Source organism: Danio aesculapii, chromosome 5, assembly GCF_903798145.1.
Source record: "Danio aesculapii chromosome 5, fDanAes4.1, whole genome shotgun sequence".
NCBI lineage: Eukaryota > Metazoa > Chordata > Actinopteri > Cypriniformes > Danionidae > Danio > Danio aesculapii.
This window is the reverse complement of record NC_079439.1, coordinates 64,178,971-64,200,829: the sequence shown is the minus strand read 5'-3', so window position 1 is coordinate 64,200,829 and position 21,859 is coordinate 64,178,971. Positions and strand designations below refer to the sequence as shown.

The 21,859-nt window shown below is 34.8% G+C and overlaps 1 protein-coding gene across 2 annotated transcripts in view; it reads left to right on the top strand.

The window, feature by feature from the left end:
- The window catches only part of tbcelb (tubulin folding cofactor E-like b), a 43,252-nt gene that overhangs the window by 5,459 nt on the left and 15,934 nt on the right, over positions 1 to 21,859 (top strand). For both annotated transcript variants that reach the window (XM_056458672.1, XM_056458671.1), the window contains exons 3-8: positions 1,648 to 1,817; positions 4,313 to 4,452; positions 4,764 to 4,945; positions 7,561 to 7,817; positions 10,080 to 10,206; positions 14,168 to 14,284. In XM_056458672.1, coding sequence (XP_056314647.1) covers positions 1,679 to 1,817; positions 4,313 to 4,452; positions 4,764 to 4,945; positions 7,561 to 7,817; positions 10,080 to 10,206; positions 14,168 to 14,284 — 962 coding nt within the window. In that variant the 5' untranslated portion in view covers positions 1,648 to 1,678. The remainder of the gene's footprint in view (positions 1 to 1,647; positions 1,818 to 4,312; positions 4,453 to 4,763; positions 4,946 to 7,560; positions 7,818 to 10,079; positions 10,207 to 14,167; positions 14,285 to 21,859) is intronic.

Sequence of the window (21,859 nt, the reverse complement as noted above, 5' to 3'; positions counted from 1 at the left end):
CATTTAAATGTTACGACTTTGAAGTTTAGCTCTAAGGGTTAAAGAAGTAACACATACATAGGGCTGTAAAACCTTCAAAATATATTTATGATTTATAGGGATGTCCAGATCCGATCATGTGATCGGAAATCAGGCCCAATCATACGGTTTCAGACTCAATAGGAATCGGACGTTACCTTCTGATCAGGACTCAAATATATATATGTACATACATATATAAATATATTCTCATTATTTTTTAACACATCTATAGTTATGCGGTGGCACAGAGTCAGACCTCTTTCTTAACTTCACACAGAAACAGTAACGTGTGCGGCATGACATCACTTTGTTGCAGAGATGCTATTGGTTAAATGACGGCAAAGTAGAACACGTAAACAGCTTGAAGCAGAAAGCGCGAGTATGTCTGTGGTCTGGAGGTATTATAAAGTTGATGACGACAACATTGCCATAGCAAACTGTGAGATATGGTAACTTGGGATTGCCTGCCAGGTATTTTAAGTTGAGGCGCTATTTGTTTTTGTATTAGATTTTTTTATATTTACTGTTGCACTAAAGTCCAAAAGGGAAGAATTTATGTTTTTTATTACTTGATTGTTTGTTAACAGAGTTGTTGAATGTTAAAATAAGGTGAATGAAATGAAAAAAAAAACATCCTGGATCTGTTTCTTCACTCGTTTTTTTTTTATGTATTATAGAAGTATCGGATCGGGTTTCAGTATTGGCAAATACTCAAAATCAAATGACTCGACTCGGACTTGAGGGCAAAAAACCTGATCGGGACATCCCTAAAGATTTAATATTCATGTATGTTTGAATATATATATAATGTTTATAAACATTATCAATAGTTTATAAAATAAAACAAACTAACATTTTGCTCAGAATAATTATGGCAAATGCATAGAACCAATAATAACTTTAAAATGGTCTCTTATTTTATTCAAGAGCTATATATACATTATATATGAGATATATAGATTATATATATATATATATATATATATATATATATATATATATATATATATATATATATATATATATATATATATATATATGAGATGATTAGGAGTTAAGGCCTTTGCCCATGAGACTGAAACTTTCATCCAAAAATGTACACACATATTGTACAAATAATAAACACCACCTTATGTTAGTCAATCACATTTACACACTGTCTCTAAAACTTTTGTTGACCCCCTCCCCCCATTTTTCACATGTGTAGCAAACATATTTGTTTTGTTTACAACTAATTACATGGAATTGGTTGGACAGGCTTGTAGTATTGTTTTTTTTTAAGAATTGAGAGAACATCAAAACTGTCCTCACTACTTGAACTTATATTGTTTTGTAATGTTTGTAGCGTCGGATTGATTCATATGCATCAGGTTCAATGTCAAAACAATTATGAAAAAACATCCAATTTTGTGTAATCATGTAAACTTTTTTGTCATTGATTCAAATGCCAGGTGTTTGAAGCCTGTTGTACTTTGCCCTGCCTGAAAATGTTAGCAAATCATTTATTTCAAGCACATACACGCCTGTCCACATGGTCCACCAAACTGATAAAGCTGTTTTAAATATATTTTTTGCTGGAACTGATGTCATAATTACATGCACATGCTCCTCTGTGTGTTGGTTCAGCTGAAGGTTTGAGAGTGGCCGGAGAGGTGAGATGGAGTCAGAGGAGACAGAAGGACGCACTTTAGTGCAGGTGATCAGTGAGAAGTACAGCCCAGACAACTTCCCATACTGCCGTGGGCCAGGAGTTGGAGTGGTGATTCGGTCGAGCCCCCAGGGTTCACCTGTCAAAGGTCAGTTTTATTTTTGGCCTAAGGCGAAATGCTAAAGCCTGACAGTTAAATAGGGTGTGCTAGATATGACCCTGACACATTGGTTAAAGGGATAGTTCACCCAAAAGTGACGATTTTGTCATCATTTACACATCCTGCATGTTTAAAACCTGTTTGAGTTTCTTTCTGCTGTTGTACACAAAAGAAAATATTTTGAACAAAGCTGGAAACCTGTAACCACTGTAGCATTTGCCTTTCCTACTATGGAAGTCAATGGTTACCAGTTTTTAGCTTTGCTCAAAATATCTTCTGTCATGTTCAACAGAATAAAAGAAACTGATAAAACTCAATAGTGAGCATTTACTCATTTATTTTTGGATGATTTATTGGTTTAATGTTATTTAATAATGTTTTACTATATTTGCAGATTTACTGAATGTCCATGTTGTTGTTATCTTTATAGTAATGAATTATAGGATTAAAATAAGGATGGGCATTTTTCACATATATTACACTAGAATATTTAAGCTTGTAGAATAAATTAATATTGGAATGTTTGTATATTTGACATTTGTCATAGGTATAATGAGAAAGATGTTATCTTTTGATTAGGGCTGCATGATAAAGCAAAACGAAATTTTAATAATAATCAAAATCTGTATTTGTCAAGTACATTTTGGTTCTGTGATCAGTAGTAAATCTCCTCCGAAGGCCAGAGGGCGCTCTTGTGTAAAACTCCAATAACGCAACAAAGTAAAAATCCAGGAAATCACCATAGTGGTTGCTGAATAAAAATATGATTTAACTTTCATTGATTCAACATGACCGATTAACACATGACTATGGAATCATCCCACAGACGGATTTATTTGAAACACTCGGTGTAGACATAGCAGGCACAATGCAATGCAAACATTATTATTGCAGAAAGATTATCTTTGTTTAAATTATTGTGCAAATAAATCATCTACGATTATGAGCATGATTTTACCTAGCTCATCAGTAAATTACGAAACTGTTGCTGTATCTCAATTCGCATACAATCCATCCTAAACAGTATTTGAAAATAGAATTAGTATGTCCCAAACCTTAGTATGCCAAAGGTTCCTGGATGGTCTACTATTTCCAGTAAAAAAAAAGCGTAGAACCATCCATACTCTAACCACCAATACTGCCCACAATATAATACGCACTGCACATGAATTCGATTAGAAGCAAGACCAACCATCTAGTAGAAAGGCTTTGGTAAAGTTGTTTGAATTACTATTATTACTATCTAGCCAACTGGAAAATATTAAAATCATAGTTTCCGTGTTATTTTTCATCTGCAACAACTAATGTGAACTATACATATCTATACATAACTATACATATGTTTGGACATTCACTTCTGAATGCATAATTACCCAAAGACCTGAGGAGATTTCTGTGCATGAAAGACTTGTGAATGGCAGATTATCCTGCTGCTGCTTCTCCAGTAAGGTAGGCAATTAAATATAAAAAGGAATGTGGATGATGTGTCGAGATGATTAACAAGGGATGTAATGAAGCAAAATAATGATCTGTTAACAAGGAAGTAGTATGTCGCAAAGCTTGCATATTCTTCTGTTAAACACTCTAAGGTATCCTTCACAAAAAAGTGCATACTTTTAGGGCATAATAGAAGTATGCGAACTGGGATGCAGCATGTGTGGTAAATGCTGCTCCATCTGAAAGCAGGTGGGTGAGATTTACTTCTGTTTACAGAACTGGCTTTACTGAAAAAATTGCCTTTGGTTAATTGTGCAGCCCTATTTTTAATCAATTTTTACTGTTGAAAATACTCTGAATGGGCGAAGCAGTGGCGCAGTAGGTAGTGCTCTTGCCTCACAGCAAGAAGGTCGCTGGTTTGAGCCTCAGTTAGGTCAGTTGGCGTTTCTGTGTGTAGTTTGCATGTTCTCCCTGTGTTTGCGTGGGTTTCCTCCGGGTGCTCCTGTTTCCCCCACAGTCCAAAGGTAGCGGTACAGGTAAATTGGGTAGGCATTCCACTGTGGCGACCCCGGATTATTAAAGGGACTTAGCCGAAAAGAAAATGAATGAATATTCTGAATGCTATAATTAGCTATATTCATAACAAGTTGTGCATTATAACCTTTTGTTGTATCATTGCAAACATCAAAAAAGTGTGCAAATAATTAAAGTACATAAAAACGCAATAAAATCATTGATAGGTAGCTGTTTTCTTCATTCATGTGGTTAATAATGGCATTTCGATGCTTGGATTTTGTATAATTCCTCATTGTGATGGTGTTATTGTGATAAATCAGTTTCACTTCACAAAGTTTCATTTGCACATGACATATTTAGGATTTGGTTCATAAGTTCAGACTTTCTGAAAAGGAGCTGATCAAAAAAAACAAACCCGTTTCCGCTCCAAAGCGCCACCTCATGCATGTTTTGTCAAAGAATCCTGTACTGGTAAGATATTAATGCTATAAATAGTTTAAAGGCCAATGGCATCTGTATGTGTGTATTAGATCGTCTGAATCTGCCGAGCATCTTGGTTCTGGATGGTTGTGGAATCACAGAGGCTGGAGATGAGGAGGAAGTGGCCACTTTCTGTGCTCATGTGGTTGAGCTAGACCTTTCTCACAATCAGCTAAAAGACTGGGGAGAGGTAAGAAAAATCTGCTGGAGTCACAGGTTTGGTCTCTGTCTACTGAGGAACCTGGTAATGTGAAAAGAGTCTGTGTTTAAGATAATGCAGAAAAAGCTCATTTATACAGTAATTTCAATATGTCATACACAGAAAAGAGATGAATTCAAACTACAGTCTCACATTAACAAAGAAATAAATGAATAAACTGGTCAGTAACATTCACAAAGTACAATGAAATGGATATCTGTTAACTAACATAAACTCAATGAGACAAGCTGGTTGGAATTGATCAGTATTTCATCTTCTCTCCTGTTCTTTCCTCTCTCTAGATAAGCAAGATCCTATCTAACATCCCTAACCTTGACTTTCTTAATCTGAGTATGAATCCTCTGCAAGGGTCGAGTCTGGAGCCTTGTCTTGCTGAAGCGTTTTCAGGCCTGCGACGCCTCGTACTCAACAACACGCATGTCACCTGGGACATGGTGCACACACTTACACGAGAGATACCAGAGTGAGTATGGCTTTCACCACATTTCATGAGGAAAGGCTATAAAGAAAAGGTTGAGTAGAAAGCTCCAGGATGTTCCTGGATTAACATCTATGTTCATTCTATCAGCCAATCAGAATTAAGGGATATGTTTAGAGTTTGTTAAGTTTAGGTTTACGGTTAGGTTTATGCACTTCTACATGATTGTTATTCAAGAATTATTCCCCTCTGATTTTGGAAATAAATTACCGTTATGGTTTAGTTTAGGGGTATGGAATAGGTATGGATCACATTTTCCAGCTAAAATGATGTTTCTGGATTGACATAGATGTTAATCCAGGATCGCATGTTGCTTGGCATAATCATGACGTGCCCCAACACAGCTGACTATTTCAATATAGCGAGTTTGTTGTCTTGTGTCACAAATCCAATGACACTGTTAGTTACAATTGTCCCGGAATTGAATTTGAGCATTGAACATTAAATTTTTGTTAAGGTATGGCTCGCTTGGAACCTCACCTGAGGTGGTATTAAAAATATCAGGAACTAGGTAGGCACGAAAGCCAGTGGAATAGCCCCCAAAAGTGAACCGTACCAAACCATGCCACACTATGCAGTGGAGAAGTGCCTTTTGTCCCAAGAAGACGACAAGCTTTGTTTGTGCATTGTTCAGTAAATGGATAATAATAATAATAACAATTTCTTACATTTATATAGCGCTTTTCTGGACACTCAAAGTGCTTTACACATTTTTGGGGGGAATCTCCTCAACCACCATCAGTGGGCAGCATCCAGCTGGATATTATTGTCATAATATGGCCATATTGCACCAGACCGCACACCACACACCAGCTTATTGGTGGAGAGGAAACAGAAATGAAGCCAATTTTAATATGGGGGTGGTTAGGAGGCCATGATGGATAGAGGTCAGTGGGCAAATCCAATCAGGATGCCGGGGTTAAATCCATACACTTATTTGAACTTGATTACTTGATTTTTAACAAATCAAGTCCAAAAGACGGCACCCACTGAGCAGTATAGACAATCAATATACTTGGGTGTTAGGACACACACAGACTGCAGACTGAGACCTTTGCTGGTCTCACTTACTCCACTTCTGGCAGCAACCTAGCTTTCCTGTGTGGTCTCCCATCCAGGTACTGACCAGGCACAGTCCTGCTTAGCTTCAGTGGGCGACCATGCTGCTGGCTAATGACCATTATTGTAATATTATGGTGTCATGCTTCGTCTGTGTATTTAAAATATGGAACTTCCTGCGTTGTCTTTCCCTGGCTTGTTGCATGCACAAGTGATGATTCTCTGAAAACAAAAGCAGCAACAGCAATCAGTCTAGCACCACACGTTTGATACTGTGCTAGCTACCCTTATGAAAAGGTCTCAAAAAATGTGTGGTACACGGTTCGCTATTTCAATACCTCTAACATTGGAAATGGAAATGAATATGTATCGTACTGTACTGTACCAAACTTTACCCCTCAGTGGAAATGGGCCGTTAAACTCACCACACCAGTGGTTCAGACTGAAATTGGTATGAGTCAAGGTATGACAGGTTAGCAAGATTGCCACTGATAGACACTTTAAAATAGCTTATGTATATAATCCAAAATATAATTACTTAAACTGATTAAAACTGATTTAAGGTTTTGTTAGTGTCTGTTTTATTGGAGGGTTCTTAAAAGCATGACCTTCTACGGTACAAAGCAATCAAGCAGTTTAATATTCATATGTTTTGACTAAGAAAGATAATGCTAAACAATTTTTGTTGCTACTTGTTAAATAAAGCGGGGAAAACAAGTATTGAACATGTCACCATTTTTAAAAGCATTTATAAAGGTGCTGTTGACTTGAAATTTTCATCGGATGTTGGTAACAACACAAGAAATCCATATATGCAAAGAAAACAAAACTAATTAGATTACAATTGAAGTTATGTGTAATAAAATGGAATGACAGTGAAAAAGTATTGAACACATGAAGAAAGGGAGGTGTAGAAAGGCAGTGAAAGCAGCTGAAATCTCTCAGTAGTTCTTCAGCAACCCTCAGCCCTTTGTCATTGTAAACGAATTTTAGCTGGTTCAGTCTAACATCTACATTACCAGGATTATAAAGATGAAACCAGGGTGGACATTTCAGCAAGACAATGATCCAAAACACAGCCAAGCAAACTCTCAACTTGTTTCAGAGAAAGTAAATCAAGCTGTAGAATGGCCTAGCCAATACCCTGACTTTAATCCAATGGAAAATAGAAAATAAAGCTCAGATTTGATAGACGAGACCCACAGAACCATCAAGATTACACTGTTGAAGTCTGTGAAGCAATGCATGTGACTTCATTCTCCATATGAGAGGTGTCTTTAAGCTGCCATCAACAAAAACACCTTTTATATAAAGTATTAAATATATTTCAGTAGTTCAGTACTTTCTCCTTGCGTCATTCCATTTTTATTACACATCACAAATTTACCAAAATCTGGTTCAATTCCATGTCAACAGCTTCTTTAGAAGTATTATTCACAGGAAGAAACATGACTTGTTCAATACTTATTTTCCCCACTGCACATTTATTCAAAATATACATTAAATCTTGTGTGTTTGTACTTGTGGCTGTATTTCTATAGTCTGGAGGAGTTGTTTCTGTGTCTGAACGAGTATGAGAGCGTGAACGCCTCTTCTATGCCCTGCCCGTCGCTGCGTCTGCTGCATATCACAGATAACCAGCTGCAGAATTGGGTGGAGGTGCGCAAGCTGGGCCTCATGTATCCAGGTCTGGTGTCTCTTATCCTGTCAAACAACTCGCTCTCGTCTATCCACGAACCTGAGGACTCGCTGCATAGACTCTTCCCCAACCTTCGCAGCATCAACCTACACAACTCAGGTGCTGGACCACATGATCACCATCTCCATAGATCATTTTGGTCCTAAAGAGCCACAGTCATGCAGTTTTTATCCAACCTTAAGAAAAACCTCTTGCTTTGTTTTAACTCTTAGATTTTAATTAGCTTGGGTTGGTTTGATAAGGATTAGAGTGAAACTCTACAGGACTGGCTCTTCAGGACCAATCTGGCAAAACCAATAAACCTGAAATCGTGTTTTAAATACTTAGGTGTTCCAAACAGTTTAAGGATTTAAAGAGATTTAATAGATGTTAAATCATAGTTTAAACAAAATTGAATAGAGCAAAAAAGTATGTCACTTTGCGTAAAGCAAACTAAAACACATTGCAAAGCCCAAGTTAAAATGAACCAATAGCTTATGTCAAGTATTGAGTAAATTACATTTCAGACACCATATTATCTGTTTTTTATGTTAATTTGAATTGTAATTTGTAATTGTAATGAAAATATGTCCAATTAATGTCAAAACAGAACAATTGTGTATCTTAAAGCAAAACCACAGCATTTTATTGCTGAATGAATCGTTTTATTGATTCTTTTGAGACAATGATTCAGTAATCATACAGATACTCACTTAATATCTAAATGAATTAGCTGAATTTAGCTAAATAATTTAAATATATGATTCAACAAGTAGCAGAGAAGATATTTTTGTCAGTATATAATAAAGCCTATTAAAATGCTGTTAAAGTGAACCAATCTCTATTGTGAATAAAATTGAATAGAGCCAAAAGACAAAAATTATGTCACTTTGCATAAAGCAAACTAAAACACGTTGCAAAACCAAAGTTAAAAGAACTAATTGCTTATGTCAAGTATTGAGTAAATTACATTTCACACACCATATTATCTGTTTTTTATGTTTTCCCAATAATAAGATTTCCAATCAAATTGAAAGCAGAACAACTGTGTATCATAAAGCAACACTATAGCATTTACTATAGCATCTATTGTCTAGTATGTATCTTGATTTAAAAACATTTTGATATTTGGATTGGACAAAACCAGTTCGTTTTTTAATTTTTTTATTATTATTATTATTATTATTATTATTATTATTATTATTATATCAGCTCAGGGATGAGAATAAAGGGTTAGAAATTAATGCTTTTCTTGTGTTTTTTTTTTTTATTATCCGATTCATCGATTAATCGAAAAAATAATCGACAGATAATTTATTCATTCATTTTCTTTTCAGCTTAGTCCCTTTATTAATCCAGGGTCGCCACAGCGGAATGAACCGCCATCTTATCCAGCACGTTTTTTACGCAGCGGATGCCCTTTCACCTGCAACCCATCTCTGGGAAACATCCACACACACACACACTCACTCACTCACACTCATACACTACGGACAATTTAGCTTACCCAATCCACATGTACCGCATGTCTTTGGACTGTGGGGGAAACCGAAGCACCCAGAGGAAACCCATGCGAACGCAGGGAGAACATGCAAACTCCACACGGAAACGCCAACTGACCCAGCCAAGGCTCGAACCAGCGACCTTCTTGCTGTGAGGCGACAGCACTACCTACTGCGCCATTGCGTCGCCCATCGACAGATTAATCGATTATTAAAATAATCGTTAGTTGCAGCCCTAGTTGCAATGTTGCTTTAAGATATATCAATCATTCAGAGATACTCGCTTCATTTTTAAATGAATTAGCTAGATTTAGCTAAATGATTTAAATGAATGTTTCTTTATCAAGGACATCAACTTTAATATTGTTTAATTATTGCTCTCAAAACAAATTGAGAAGTATATCTGTCAATATCACAGAACCTTAATCGTCATCTGTTGTTGTACCTATCATATCATTCCAAACCAACAGGAAGTCATTCATCTTGGAAACACATTTAGAGATATTTTTATGAAACCTGAGATATTTCTGTCCTTTCACTAAAAGTCAGTTCCATTAAAACTATTCACTTAAACAAAGGGTGTAAACTAAACATAATACATATAAATCAGACAGTCCATTACAAGTATTCTAAAGATTCATGATCACTCTATTTGGAACATATTGAAGCTTTTCATTCATATTTAAACATTGATCAATACACACCAAGTACTTTTAATACTGTCAGTGGACAGACAGGAATCTCTCAGGATGCATTCAGAAGTCTTCATTTGTTTTTCAAAGATGAATAAATGTTGGAGATTAATTGCCAGAATTTTCATTGTTGAGTGGACTGACACTTTGATGAACTATTAGCTGATCTGCCACAGTTTCATTTGCAGGTCTTAGTCGCTGGGAGGACATAGAGAAACTGAATTTCTTTCCAAAGCTTCAAGAGGTCAGAGTGTTGGGTATTCCTTTACTGCAGCCCTACACTGATCAGGAGAGACGCTGTCTTATGGTAGCACAGTGAGTAATCCTACACACCAACTTTATTATAGTTTAATTAGTTTCTATTTTGATACTATTATTTTTGAATATGCAGTACATTTCAGTTTTGTTTTATTACACATTTCTATTAGTTTTTGTGTTTAGTTTCAGTAATTCTAGGTAACAGTAAAGTTAACAGAAAAGGTCCAGTGTTAGACAGAGTAAAGTTTAGTGTTTGCACAGCTTACATGATCTCCTGTCCAAACCTCTTCGAAATAAAATAATAGTTTAAATCCAAAACCATAAAAAAATGCAACAAATAAGAGTAAAAATGATGCAGAATTCAGACAAACTTGTTCATATTAAAGATTATACTGTATATGTAGTTAAACATGCCTAGTTTACTTTTTTGGCAAAATAAAATATAGATCTTTTACACTAGGGTTATATAGAAAAGTCTGTATTTTATGTATTTATTCATGCGCTTGACTGATGTGTTTGGCTGTAAAAGCGCATCTATAGGCATTTTCATAAATAGCCACAGGTCTGATTTTCCACATCAGAATGAGTCTTTATGAATTAAGAAAACAATTATTTTATTTTTGCTAATTATTATTTTATTTTAGTTTTTTAGTGACTGATGTTAGTTTCAGTTAGTTTTAGATTTTCATCTCTTGTTAATTATATTTTATGTTGTCTGAGTTAACGAAAATGTTTTTAACTAATAGTTTTAGTCTTTGTTTTAGGTTTTATTTACTAAAATAATCTTGCTAAAAACAAAAAAATGACTAAATCACATTTGAAATCTGTAAAAATTTTGAATTTGAAAGCTTTGTTTCCATCCAAAGATGCTAATTTAATTTATGCGCAAAGCTGCGAGGCAAAGTTTAGTGTTTGCACATCTTGCATTAACTCCTGTGCAAACCTCTTGAAAATAAAAGAAAGTAAAATAATAGTTTGAATCCAAAACCACAGAAAATGCCACAAATAAAAGTAAAAATGATGCAAAATTCTGACAAACTTGTTCATATTAAAGATTACACTGTATATGTAGTTAAACATGCCTTGTTTACTTTTTGTTTTAGCAAAATAAGAAAATATAGAACATGTTTTACAGTATGATTATATAAAAAAAGAGTTTTTCTGTATATAATCATGATCTTGTCTGATGTGTTTGGCTGTAAAAGCGCATCTATAGGCATTTTCATAAACAGCCACAGGTCTGATTTTCCACATCAGAATGAGTCTTTATGAATTAAGAAAACAATTATTTTATTTTTGCTAATTATTGTTTTATTTTAGTTTTTTAGTGACCGATGTTAGTTTCAGTTAGTTTTAGATTTTCATTTCTTGTTAATTATATTTTATGTTGTCTGAGTTAACGAAAATGTTTTTAACTAATAGTTTTAGTCTTTGTTTTAGGTTTTATTTACTAAAATAATCTTACTAAAAACAAAAAAATGACTAAATCACATTTGAAATCTGTAAAAATATTTGAATTTGAAAGCTTTGTTTCCATCCAAAGATGCTAATTTAATTTATGCGCAAAACTGCGAGGCAAAGTTTAGTGTTTGCACATCTTGCATTAACTCCTGTGCAAACCTCTTGAAAATAAAATAAAATAAAGTAAAATAATAGTTTGAATCCAAAACCACAGAAAATGCCACAAATAAAAGTAAAAATGATGCAAAATTCTGACAAACTTGTTCATATTAAAGATTACACTGTATATGTAGTTAAACATGCCTTGTTTACTTTTTGTTTTAGCAAAATAAGAAAATATAGAACATGTTTTACAGTATGATTATATAAAAAAGAGTTTTCTGTATATAATCATGATCTTGTCTGATGTGTTTGGCTGTGAAAGTGCATCTAAAGGTATTTTCATAAACAGCCACAGGTCTGATTTTCCACATCAGAATGAGTCTTTATGAATTAAGAAAACAATTATTTTATTTTTGCTAATTATTACTTTATTTTAGTTTTTTAGTGACCGATGTTAGTTTCAGTTAGTTTTAGATTTTCATTTCTTGTTAATTATATTTTATGTTGTCTGAGTTAACGAAAATGTTTTTAACTAATAGTTTTAGTCTTTGTTTTAGTTTTATTTACTAAAATAATCTTACTAAAAACAAAAAAATGACTAAATCACATTTGAAATCTGTAAAAATATTTGAATTTGAAAGCTTTGTTTCCATCCAAAGATGCTAATTTAATTTATGCGCAAAACTGCGAGGCAAAGTTTAGTGTTTGCACATCTTGCATTAACTCCTGTGCAAACCTCTTGAAAATAAAATAAAGTAAAATAATAGTTTGAATCCAAAACCACAGAAAATGCCACAAATAAAAGTAAAAATGATGCAAAATTCAGACAAACTTGTTCATATTAAAGATTATACTGTATATGTAGTTATACATGCCTTGTTTACTTTTTGTTTTAGCAAAATAAGAAAAGAGTTTTCTGTATATATTCATGATCTTGACTGATGTGTTTGGCTGTGAAAGTGCATCTAAAGGTATTTTCATAAACAGCCACAGGTCCGATTTTCCACATCAGAATGAGAAAACAATTGTTTATTTTTGCTAATTATTGTTTTATTTCAGTTAGTTTTTCAGTGACTGTTGTTAGTTTCATTTAGATTTAATTTTTCATTTACTATGATTTTGCAACTTTTATTATTGTTATTTATTTTATTAGTTAACAAAAATATTTTTGACCAATAGTTGTAATATTTGTTTTAGTTTTTTTTTACTAACTATTCTTGCTACAAAACAATTTTTTTTAAATGTGTAATTAGCTGTCCTTCAATCACAAAAAGATAATTAAATGTACGTGCAATGTCGGAGTTTTGCATAAAAGATTTGCGAATAATGCAGTATTTCCATCCAATGGTTCAAGGTGAACAAAATTGGCACCAGTTCCTGATGAACTATAATGGAGTATTTTTCTTCTATAAAAAATGACTCAGAAGACAATACTGGCTCATAATGAATGCGCTGTGGCATGTGGATAAGACAGTTCTGAAGGTAATAATATAATAATAATAATACTAAACCACTGTGATGGCAAACTTTAGTTAAGGCATTTTAGAATGACCAAAACAACATTTCAGATGCTTTACAATGTGGTCAGCCTGCTGGTTTGTCCATTAATACCATTCATCGGACCCATTTTTCTCATCACATGATCTCTTATAACAAAATCACATGACTTTTTTAAGTACTGGAATTTATTCAGTAAAAGTGTTTTTATTGTAGTTTATGCACTTTTTTGTTACACTCTACTTATTTAAAATAAGCTAAAACAACACATTTTGTTGTTTGGGGACAACCTAATTGTTTCATGTTCAATCCACTAAAATTTGCAAAAACTAATAAGTTAATTCAATTTCTTCATGTTGTCCCAACAGAAATTGATTGTGTGGAACTTGATTGTGTGTCATTTTTCTTTGGCTCAGTCCCTTATATATCAGGGGTTGCCACAGCAGAATGAACCACCAACTATTCCGGCATATGTTAGGCGACGAATGCACTTTCTGCCACAACCCACTACTGGGAAACACCCACACACTCTCACATTCACACACTACGGCTAATTTAGTTCATCCAATATGCCTATACTGCATGTCTTTGGAAACCGAAGCACCCGGAGGAAACCCATGCCATCACGGGGAGAACATACAAACTCCACACAGAAATGCCAACTGGCTCAGCCAGGACTCGAACCAGCGACCTTCTTGCTGTGAGGCGACAGTGCTAACCACTGAGCCATTTTTTCAGTGTATTGACAAAAAAAGTTTATCCTACTACTTTTCAAAATGTATGCTTATCTTGGCATTTCCATCAAGATTTGTTTTTATTCAATATATTGCATATAAATAGGTGGAAGGAAACAGCTATTGTGAATTTTATTAAGCGAATTTTTAGATATGAAATGTAGCCACTAATTTCTGTTTCCAACTCTCTTACAAAATTGTCATTCTACTTTATTTGTTTTTAGGTTGCCTCATGTGACTGTATTAAATGGCAGTGTTGTTACTGATGGAGAACGAGAGGATGCGGAACGTTTTTTCATCCGCTACCATTTGGACTGCCCTGAAGATGAGCTACCACAGAGGTAACGCCATCTTTTACTCCTCACACCACCATCAAAGCTCTCTCAGTCTTTTTCTCTTTTTCAGTCTTCTCTTTTTTATATACTAATTTTTTTCCAGTACATTCATGGAAAATATTATTAAATTAAATTTAGTAATTAAATAGCTTAATTATCATAACTGCAAATTCAAGTGTGAAAAGTTAACAGAGAAAAGAATTTTCACTTAGTGCCAGTTCTGTAGTTTCTCTCTTATTTGTAGTCATTCCCAAAATCAGCACTTCTTTATTGGCTACCAAAACTCCGTCCTTTATGAAAATAGTTCTGTTCTATACATTAATATCTATTTACTGGTACATTTTTGATGACCACAAAATGGGTATTATAACCATAGACTGTAAAAGATATGAACGTAGTATCTGTGACATCACCTATAGGTTTCAGAAGAGCGCAAATGAAGCTACAAGTGGGCGTGGCTAACCTGTGCCATTTTGTTCACGTGTCATTGATCCAGCTGGGGGTAACCAAATAAAGGCAAAGAGGCGGAGCTACAGACGCCAGCTAGCATTTTGCATAGACTGGCTTTTCTTTGGGAGAAATAATACTTGAACTTAATACATCATTACCCGCGACTCGTTTGTGTTCTGACTACATGTGCTTGGTTGTAAACTATATCAATACAGTGTTTAGACTTTTAAAAACACTGTTGTAATACATTGACCCACTAAATATTGTTCTTATGACGTTTTTCTACAGGAGAAAAATGCGAATTACTTCCAAATATAATCTGTGTTAGTAAATGCAAGTCTGTTTATGAAATCCAGGCATAACACTGTATGACAACATTTCAGATGACTGTTCTAGAGCCTACAGCTAATCAATCTGTCAGATTCTGGAGTGCATTACAAGTCTAAAGAAAAATATAAATGATTAATTTTCTTAAATAAAACAAATACATTTATAGAGATGGTATTTAAGTATATAATTTCACTCACCTGAAAAATAGAGGCCACGTGAATAGTCTGTGAGCACAATTAAGTGCATAAACTTAACGGATGAGTTATAAAAAAATTCACCCCTCACAGTTGTCATGAAGGGTATTAGCTTCACGAGGGAGAGCGGGATGTTGCTACGTGATTATAACATAAAAAGACTTTTCACTATAGACCATTTTGAGGGATGTAAACAATAACAATGGTCCTAATGTATTTCCTGTTGTAGATCTTTTATTTCCAAAGCTTATAAGAATTCAGAAAGCTGCACATGTTGATATCAGTTAACATTAGTTATGACTGAATTGCCTCTTGTTAGTTCTGAAAAAGACAAGCAGGAACTGTTCATGGACCAATGATATCGCCCTATTGAAATGGGGTTAAAAAGCAGTGTTAGATAGTGTCACTTCTAAATAAGTGTGAAATCTACCTTTTAGTTGGGGTTAAAAAGTAGTGTAGAATAACTCAAGGTTAAAGGGATAGTTCTAAAAATGAAAATGTACTCACCCTTAAGTAGTTCCAAACCATTATGTGTTTCTTTGTCCTGATGAACATTCTAAAACTATATTTTAAAGAAAGCTGAAAACCTGTAACCATCGACTTCCATAGGAAAAACCAATACAATGGAAGTCAATAGTTAGAGGTTTCCAGCTTTCTCCAAAATACCTTCTTTTGTGTCCAACATAAGAAAAAGTCAAACAATAAGAGTTTGGGATGAACTATCCCTTTAAAATTATCCCTGTTAATTTCCTGTTAATTTAGGTCATCCAAGATGTAGCTGAATTATTTCTTCAGTAGAACATTAAAGAAGATTTTTAGCTTATGTAGGTGACTTTTGATCTTGTTGTTAAGCTTTTATCTTTAACATTTTTAGCTGAATTCATGGTTCTTGGTTATTCATATAATGGCAGTGAGTAGAGATGTGTTTCTTTTAGATTAAAAATAAACACATACACACCATTAGCCAAGCATCCTGACACATTAATGTCATGATTTTTGTCACTTTTTTTGATCGCCTTTAATGACGAAAGTATAAGGACCATACTACAGTCGGACTAATCGCAGCGAAAACTGTTTGACCAGGCTGTGGATTAAAGATAATAATACTGTGAATCAAGGGTCTCAAACTAGATTCCTGGAGGGAATCCAAATAATCAAGTTGTTTAAAAGAGTCTGAACACCTTGATTAGTTGCATTAGCTGTGTTTGATTAGGGTTGGAGCAAAACTGTGCAGAGCTGTGGCCCTTCAGGAATCCAGTTTGAGACCCATGCTGTACATAATGTTAAATTTTTTTACACAGACAGATGGTTTCGCTTCATAAGAGCTCCGTGCGTCATCAGGAGCCATGGCTATTGATTTGGACTCCTTTGTATGTGTTTACATTTAATCTAAAAATCAGCATTCACTGCCATTATATGAATCACCAAGAACCAATGATTCAGCTTAAAATGGTCCTTAATCTTCTAATAAAGATCAAAAGTAACCCACAATTTGACCTGTGGGTAAGTAAATTAAAAGGAATTAATCTTCATTTTGGGTGATATCCAAAGACACTGGATTCAGCTAAAAAATCTCCTTTAATGTTCTACTAAAGAAACAGTTCACCTACATCTTGGATGACCTGTGGGTGAGTAAATTAACAAGAATTAATTTTCAATTTTTGGTAAACTATCCCTTTAAGCCCAGAGTGAAAAGTCATATTGAGGGAAATTTAAATTAATCATTTAAAAAAGAAACCAAAGTAGGGACAAATCGATTTTTCTGTGTTGTAAAGTACATCCGAATGGTAGAAAGTAGGTTCTATGCATCAGTTGTGGAGGCTGATTGTGAAGTTGCAGTGGAATTAAAGAAAGGGGCATATAGTTTAATCTAGGACCGCACAATATTGGAAAAATCTGACATTGTGATATTCTGTATTTGTGCTATATATATTTGTAAAATACAGCTTTATTTGGAAAGAATTATTCATTGTAGATTGATTGGGATGATTTTGTAAGGGATTGGATCTCGAAAAATATATAACAAATAACTTACAAGCATAGATAAATACAATATAACAAAGACAAAAGTGAATTATGGTTTTCTGGAGAGTCTTAACAGTATTCAGGTACAGATATTGAGCAGTCAACACTGCATAGCCTTTATTGTATATAATGTAATCTTTATTAAAGTTACAAACACTTAACTTTCTTCTGGCTGGACGTTTTAAACTCTGAAATGTTGAAATGTGCACACAGTCAAAGGCCAAAAAGGGATAGTTCACCCAAAAATGAAAATGTACTCCCTATTTAGTCACCCTTCACTCGTTTCAAACATTTGTGAGTTATTAAAACATCTTTTTGTGTTCAACATAAAAAGAAACTCATAAATGTTTGAAAATAGTGAGTAAAGTTTAATTTGGGGGGAAAATCTCTTTAAAAAAACACATGCAGATGGTTTACTCTATTATAATTCAACTCTGCATTGATTATAATCTACTATAATCCCAACTCAACATGAAAGATCCCCTGATGTGACTATTGCGTATGCACACATTGCTATATCGATGCTGAAATAAAACATTGTGCAGCCCTAGTTTAATCGGACAAAATTATTGGAGATGTCTGGCATTTGTAACCAGAGATTGGTCTGTGCCTTTACTGGAAGATTGAGTTATAAAAATTTGATTAAGAATCATGAGGTTAAATATTTGTACAAAACATGCTCAAAATCAGTGTTTTAGGATTTGAGCAACAAGAAAAAAACAAGGTGAAATTGAATTACCACTCTTATAACACACATTCATTGTTATTTTGATTTTAACGTAACCCTTTGTTTCTTTGTTTTATTGCTGAGCTACAAAAAAGCCGACTGTAATTAAATGATTCAATAACATGATGTAAATGAATCAGACTTTTAAAATGTAAAAACTGTCACTTGACAACAAGCAATAAACAAGACTTGGGCGAGCAAATCAAAGCAAAGGCAGAAGCAGGTGTTTTCAGCATTGAACTCCATTGTGTTGTAAAGGAGATGATGTTTTTACTGTAATAAGTTCATTATAAAATGTTAGAAATTATACTGCATTAGGGCTTAGCAATATTGCAAAAAATGATCACAATATCATGTTTCATTCGATATCGATAATTATAGAATATTTATTAACAATACATTTAGGAATATTAGGATTTTTTAACCACTTTAATTTACCAACATAAGGCAAATTAGTAAAGGTTTTAATAGTCAAAAACAAAAATATTTAAACAGAATGCCCAATCTCTTTATAATAAAATAAACATAAGTGTTAAAGACACTCTTAAACTTGATAAATAAAATGTTACAAAGTGTGTGCAATGTTAAAGCATAAATACTGAACGTAAGGTGTGAATAATAATAATGACACAGTAAACCTCAAACTCTGTAAACAAAACTAATTATGATAATCAAATCTGAGCTTTCAAGTAAAGGAATCAGCCATCATTATTCAAATACATACTGCAACATTACAAATTGTGAAGTTGAATGACTATATTACTCCTATGCTAAAAAATCTTTCAGATGGGGAGCTAGTGACTGGGATGCACAAGAAAAGAAACCAAAAAGCCATTCTGGTGACATCCTTACGTCCTTTTTTATTCACAATCTCCTCACTGCTGCTAGCCACGGCACTCATTTTCGCATGTGCTGTTATTCTGACCTGTAGTGACAAGTGCGAGCGCGTGGATTCCTGCACCATTTTCTATGGCGTCTCTTGTAACTAGGTGACCGTTTTCTCAGAGGATGACAAACAGACAAATCATTGTTACCGCTCCGATACAAGTTTATGGAGAAAAGTAAAAAGGGCTGCAGTGTTTGGGTGCGCTGTGTTTGTCTTAGGTAATTAGTCTGCCGTTATTACTGAAATGTATATATTCCATACCAAAGTGTGAAGCTGTTATTAGTTCTACTTACATTTATCGTGGTGCGCTCAGGGCATTTGGAAAAGTTTAGATGTTTTTCAACCTGGTGTACCTTGAAATGCGCACGCTCCTCCATTGGAAATGACAAACTGACACCCTAAGCTTATTGCCACTGCTTCCAATAAATACAGATTTTATCGCCCAGCACTACTGCATTAGTTTATATGATTTAAAGCAACGTTTTCTAGTCATTTTTAAATATTAGCGAATAACTTAGGAAATTATATGTGCTAAATTTAATGTATTACGGTGTGATATATTCAGTTTGGTATATATTAGGCCCACATCCCTCAATCAAGTTTGGTTTTTGGCACCCCTGCTCTAAATAAATATTTATCTATAATTAAATTGGCAGTAATTTAATTTACTATTGACTTAATTCTTTTAAGTCTTGTTAGGTTGATGTGGGGACTTTTATCTCTTTATTGCCTTCTTTTGAAAGTAATTTAAGTAGTGGAAATGACTTTTTTTTTCCTGCTCTGAAATGCAATCTGAACAATGGGAGACTCCAGCCACCTCTTTCCGGTTTAGCATAAATACTCTCTCTCTGTCTTGTTGGCAGTGTCTTGCGTATCATGATGGCCATTCACTACATTCCAACCTATTTTCCTTTGACTTCTTTCTTTTTAGTCTAGTGTCTCCAGTTATCCAGGTAACATTGAACTCTCCGATCCCTCAATTCTTCTGGCCTCCATCTGTCCCTCATTTGCTCAGCTTTTTGGGGAAACGTTTCAGGGGATGTTTTAGTGGGTCTTTGCAAGTAAAAGACACGGAAAGCAGATCACCCACGTTCTTAGCAAACCCCATTCCACTTAACCTCGGAGAGTGTACGGAGGACTTTTCCAGTGGCTGTGGCAAGCCCCAGCTTCCAGCCGGGGATTCTAACCTTTGGGAGACAATGTGTCCACTCTCTCCCTCCTCAAAGACGCCTTTGTACTGGAATACTCCAATCAGAAAATCGATACACAAGGTGGCAGCTTTATTCGTTCTTCCCCTCCTTATATCCCCCATTCTCCCTCCCCGTTCTTCTCTCCTGCCCCTTTTCATTTGCTTTAGGGGGGATTGAGTTAGCGGGAGGATTTTTTCAAAAGGGGATGGAATGACGTCCCTGACTCAGTCTCTCATGGTTTTTCCGTCGAGCGATGGAGATGCTGTTGTTGCCTTTGTACGAGAATGACTCTCAGACTCAGTGAATTGATTAAACTGCTGTCTTATGTCACAGAAGTTCCCGCTCTTACTGGGAAGGTCAGGAAACAGGATATGAGCTGGAAATGGCCCTTTCCCAGAAACGGGGAAAAGTCTAATTTCCGAAATCGGAAAGTTATTTAAAATGTTGTTTAAAAAATGGGCGGTACGGTGGTTAGCACTGTCGCCTCACAGCAAGAAGGTTGTTGGCTCGAATCCCGGCTGATTCAGTTGGCATTTCTATGTGTTTCTGCATGTTCTCCCTGTGTTTGTGTGGGTTTCCTCCAGGAGTTTCCCTGACAGTTCAAAGACATGCGCTATTGGTCAATTGGATTAACTGAATTGGCCGTAGTGTATAAGTGTGTGTGTGAAGGTGAGAGTGTATGGGTGTTTCCCAGTATTGGGTTGTGGTTGGAAGGGCAATCGCTGCATAAAACACGAAACATAAAACCCACACAAAATGTGCACTTTTTACAGTATTTTCTATTATATTTTGTCTTCTGTGGAAAGTCTTATTAATTTATTTTGGCTGGATTAAAATTGTTTTGTTTTTTTTAAACATTTTTTAAGATATTATAAATCCACGCTAAGATTATTTAAGTCTCGAACAAAAAACCTACAAACCTTATCTAACTTGCCTAATTAACCTAACCTAATTCTACTATCTTGGATAATAGCTGGTAAAATATGATGTACTGTCAGCTTACTTACTGCTTACTCTCAGTTTACTTTAAGTAGTTGGGAGGAAATCATACTGCTTAAAAAAAACAGAAGGTTTTCACGATTGGCTGAACAGTTCTTTTACAAGTTGCTTTTTTAATTGATTTCTTCTTGTGGTGCCCACTGGGACCACTTCTTCAGAGACTTTCTTTTCAAATCCTATGTAAGCTAAAACCAAGGTACACTGACCCTCATTTCTGACCTCCTCACTCCACATCCTGTCTATTACTTTCTCTGTCCTGTTTCTCTGGAGGGAAAGACATTTTCCCAGAGGGATGAGGCTGAGATGAGAGTTGGCACCGTAGGGTGAAAGGGCAGGTGCAGAAGTAGATGCTACTCTCTAGATATGGGTAAAGGTTGCCCCCTTTTTGAACCCAGCCTACTCTTTCCCCCCACCCGTTGGGCACAGATCAGAGCCTAGGCTATGTTACCAACTCTGCTAAAACTCTGAAAGAGGGAAAAGATCTGAGAAACAGAGAAAGAGATGGATGGAAAGAAATTATGCCTCCCCGAAAGGCTTTTGGCGGTATCAAATTTTTTTTGTTGCGATTAATTTCTGAAGCTTTTATCATGAAATATGGATCTAAGCTGCAAAAAATGTTACTTTTAACAACTAAAATAATCAAAAAAAATTTTTTTTTAAATAATTATAAAAATACAGCTGAATTTTATTAGTTATTGGTAACTTCATTTAATTAAATGATTATGACTTTTTTGACTTTTATGCATTATTAGGCATTAAGACAATAACATCAGTTAGGAA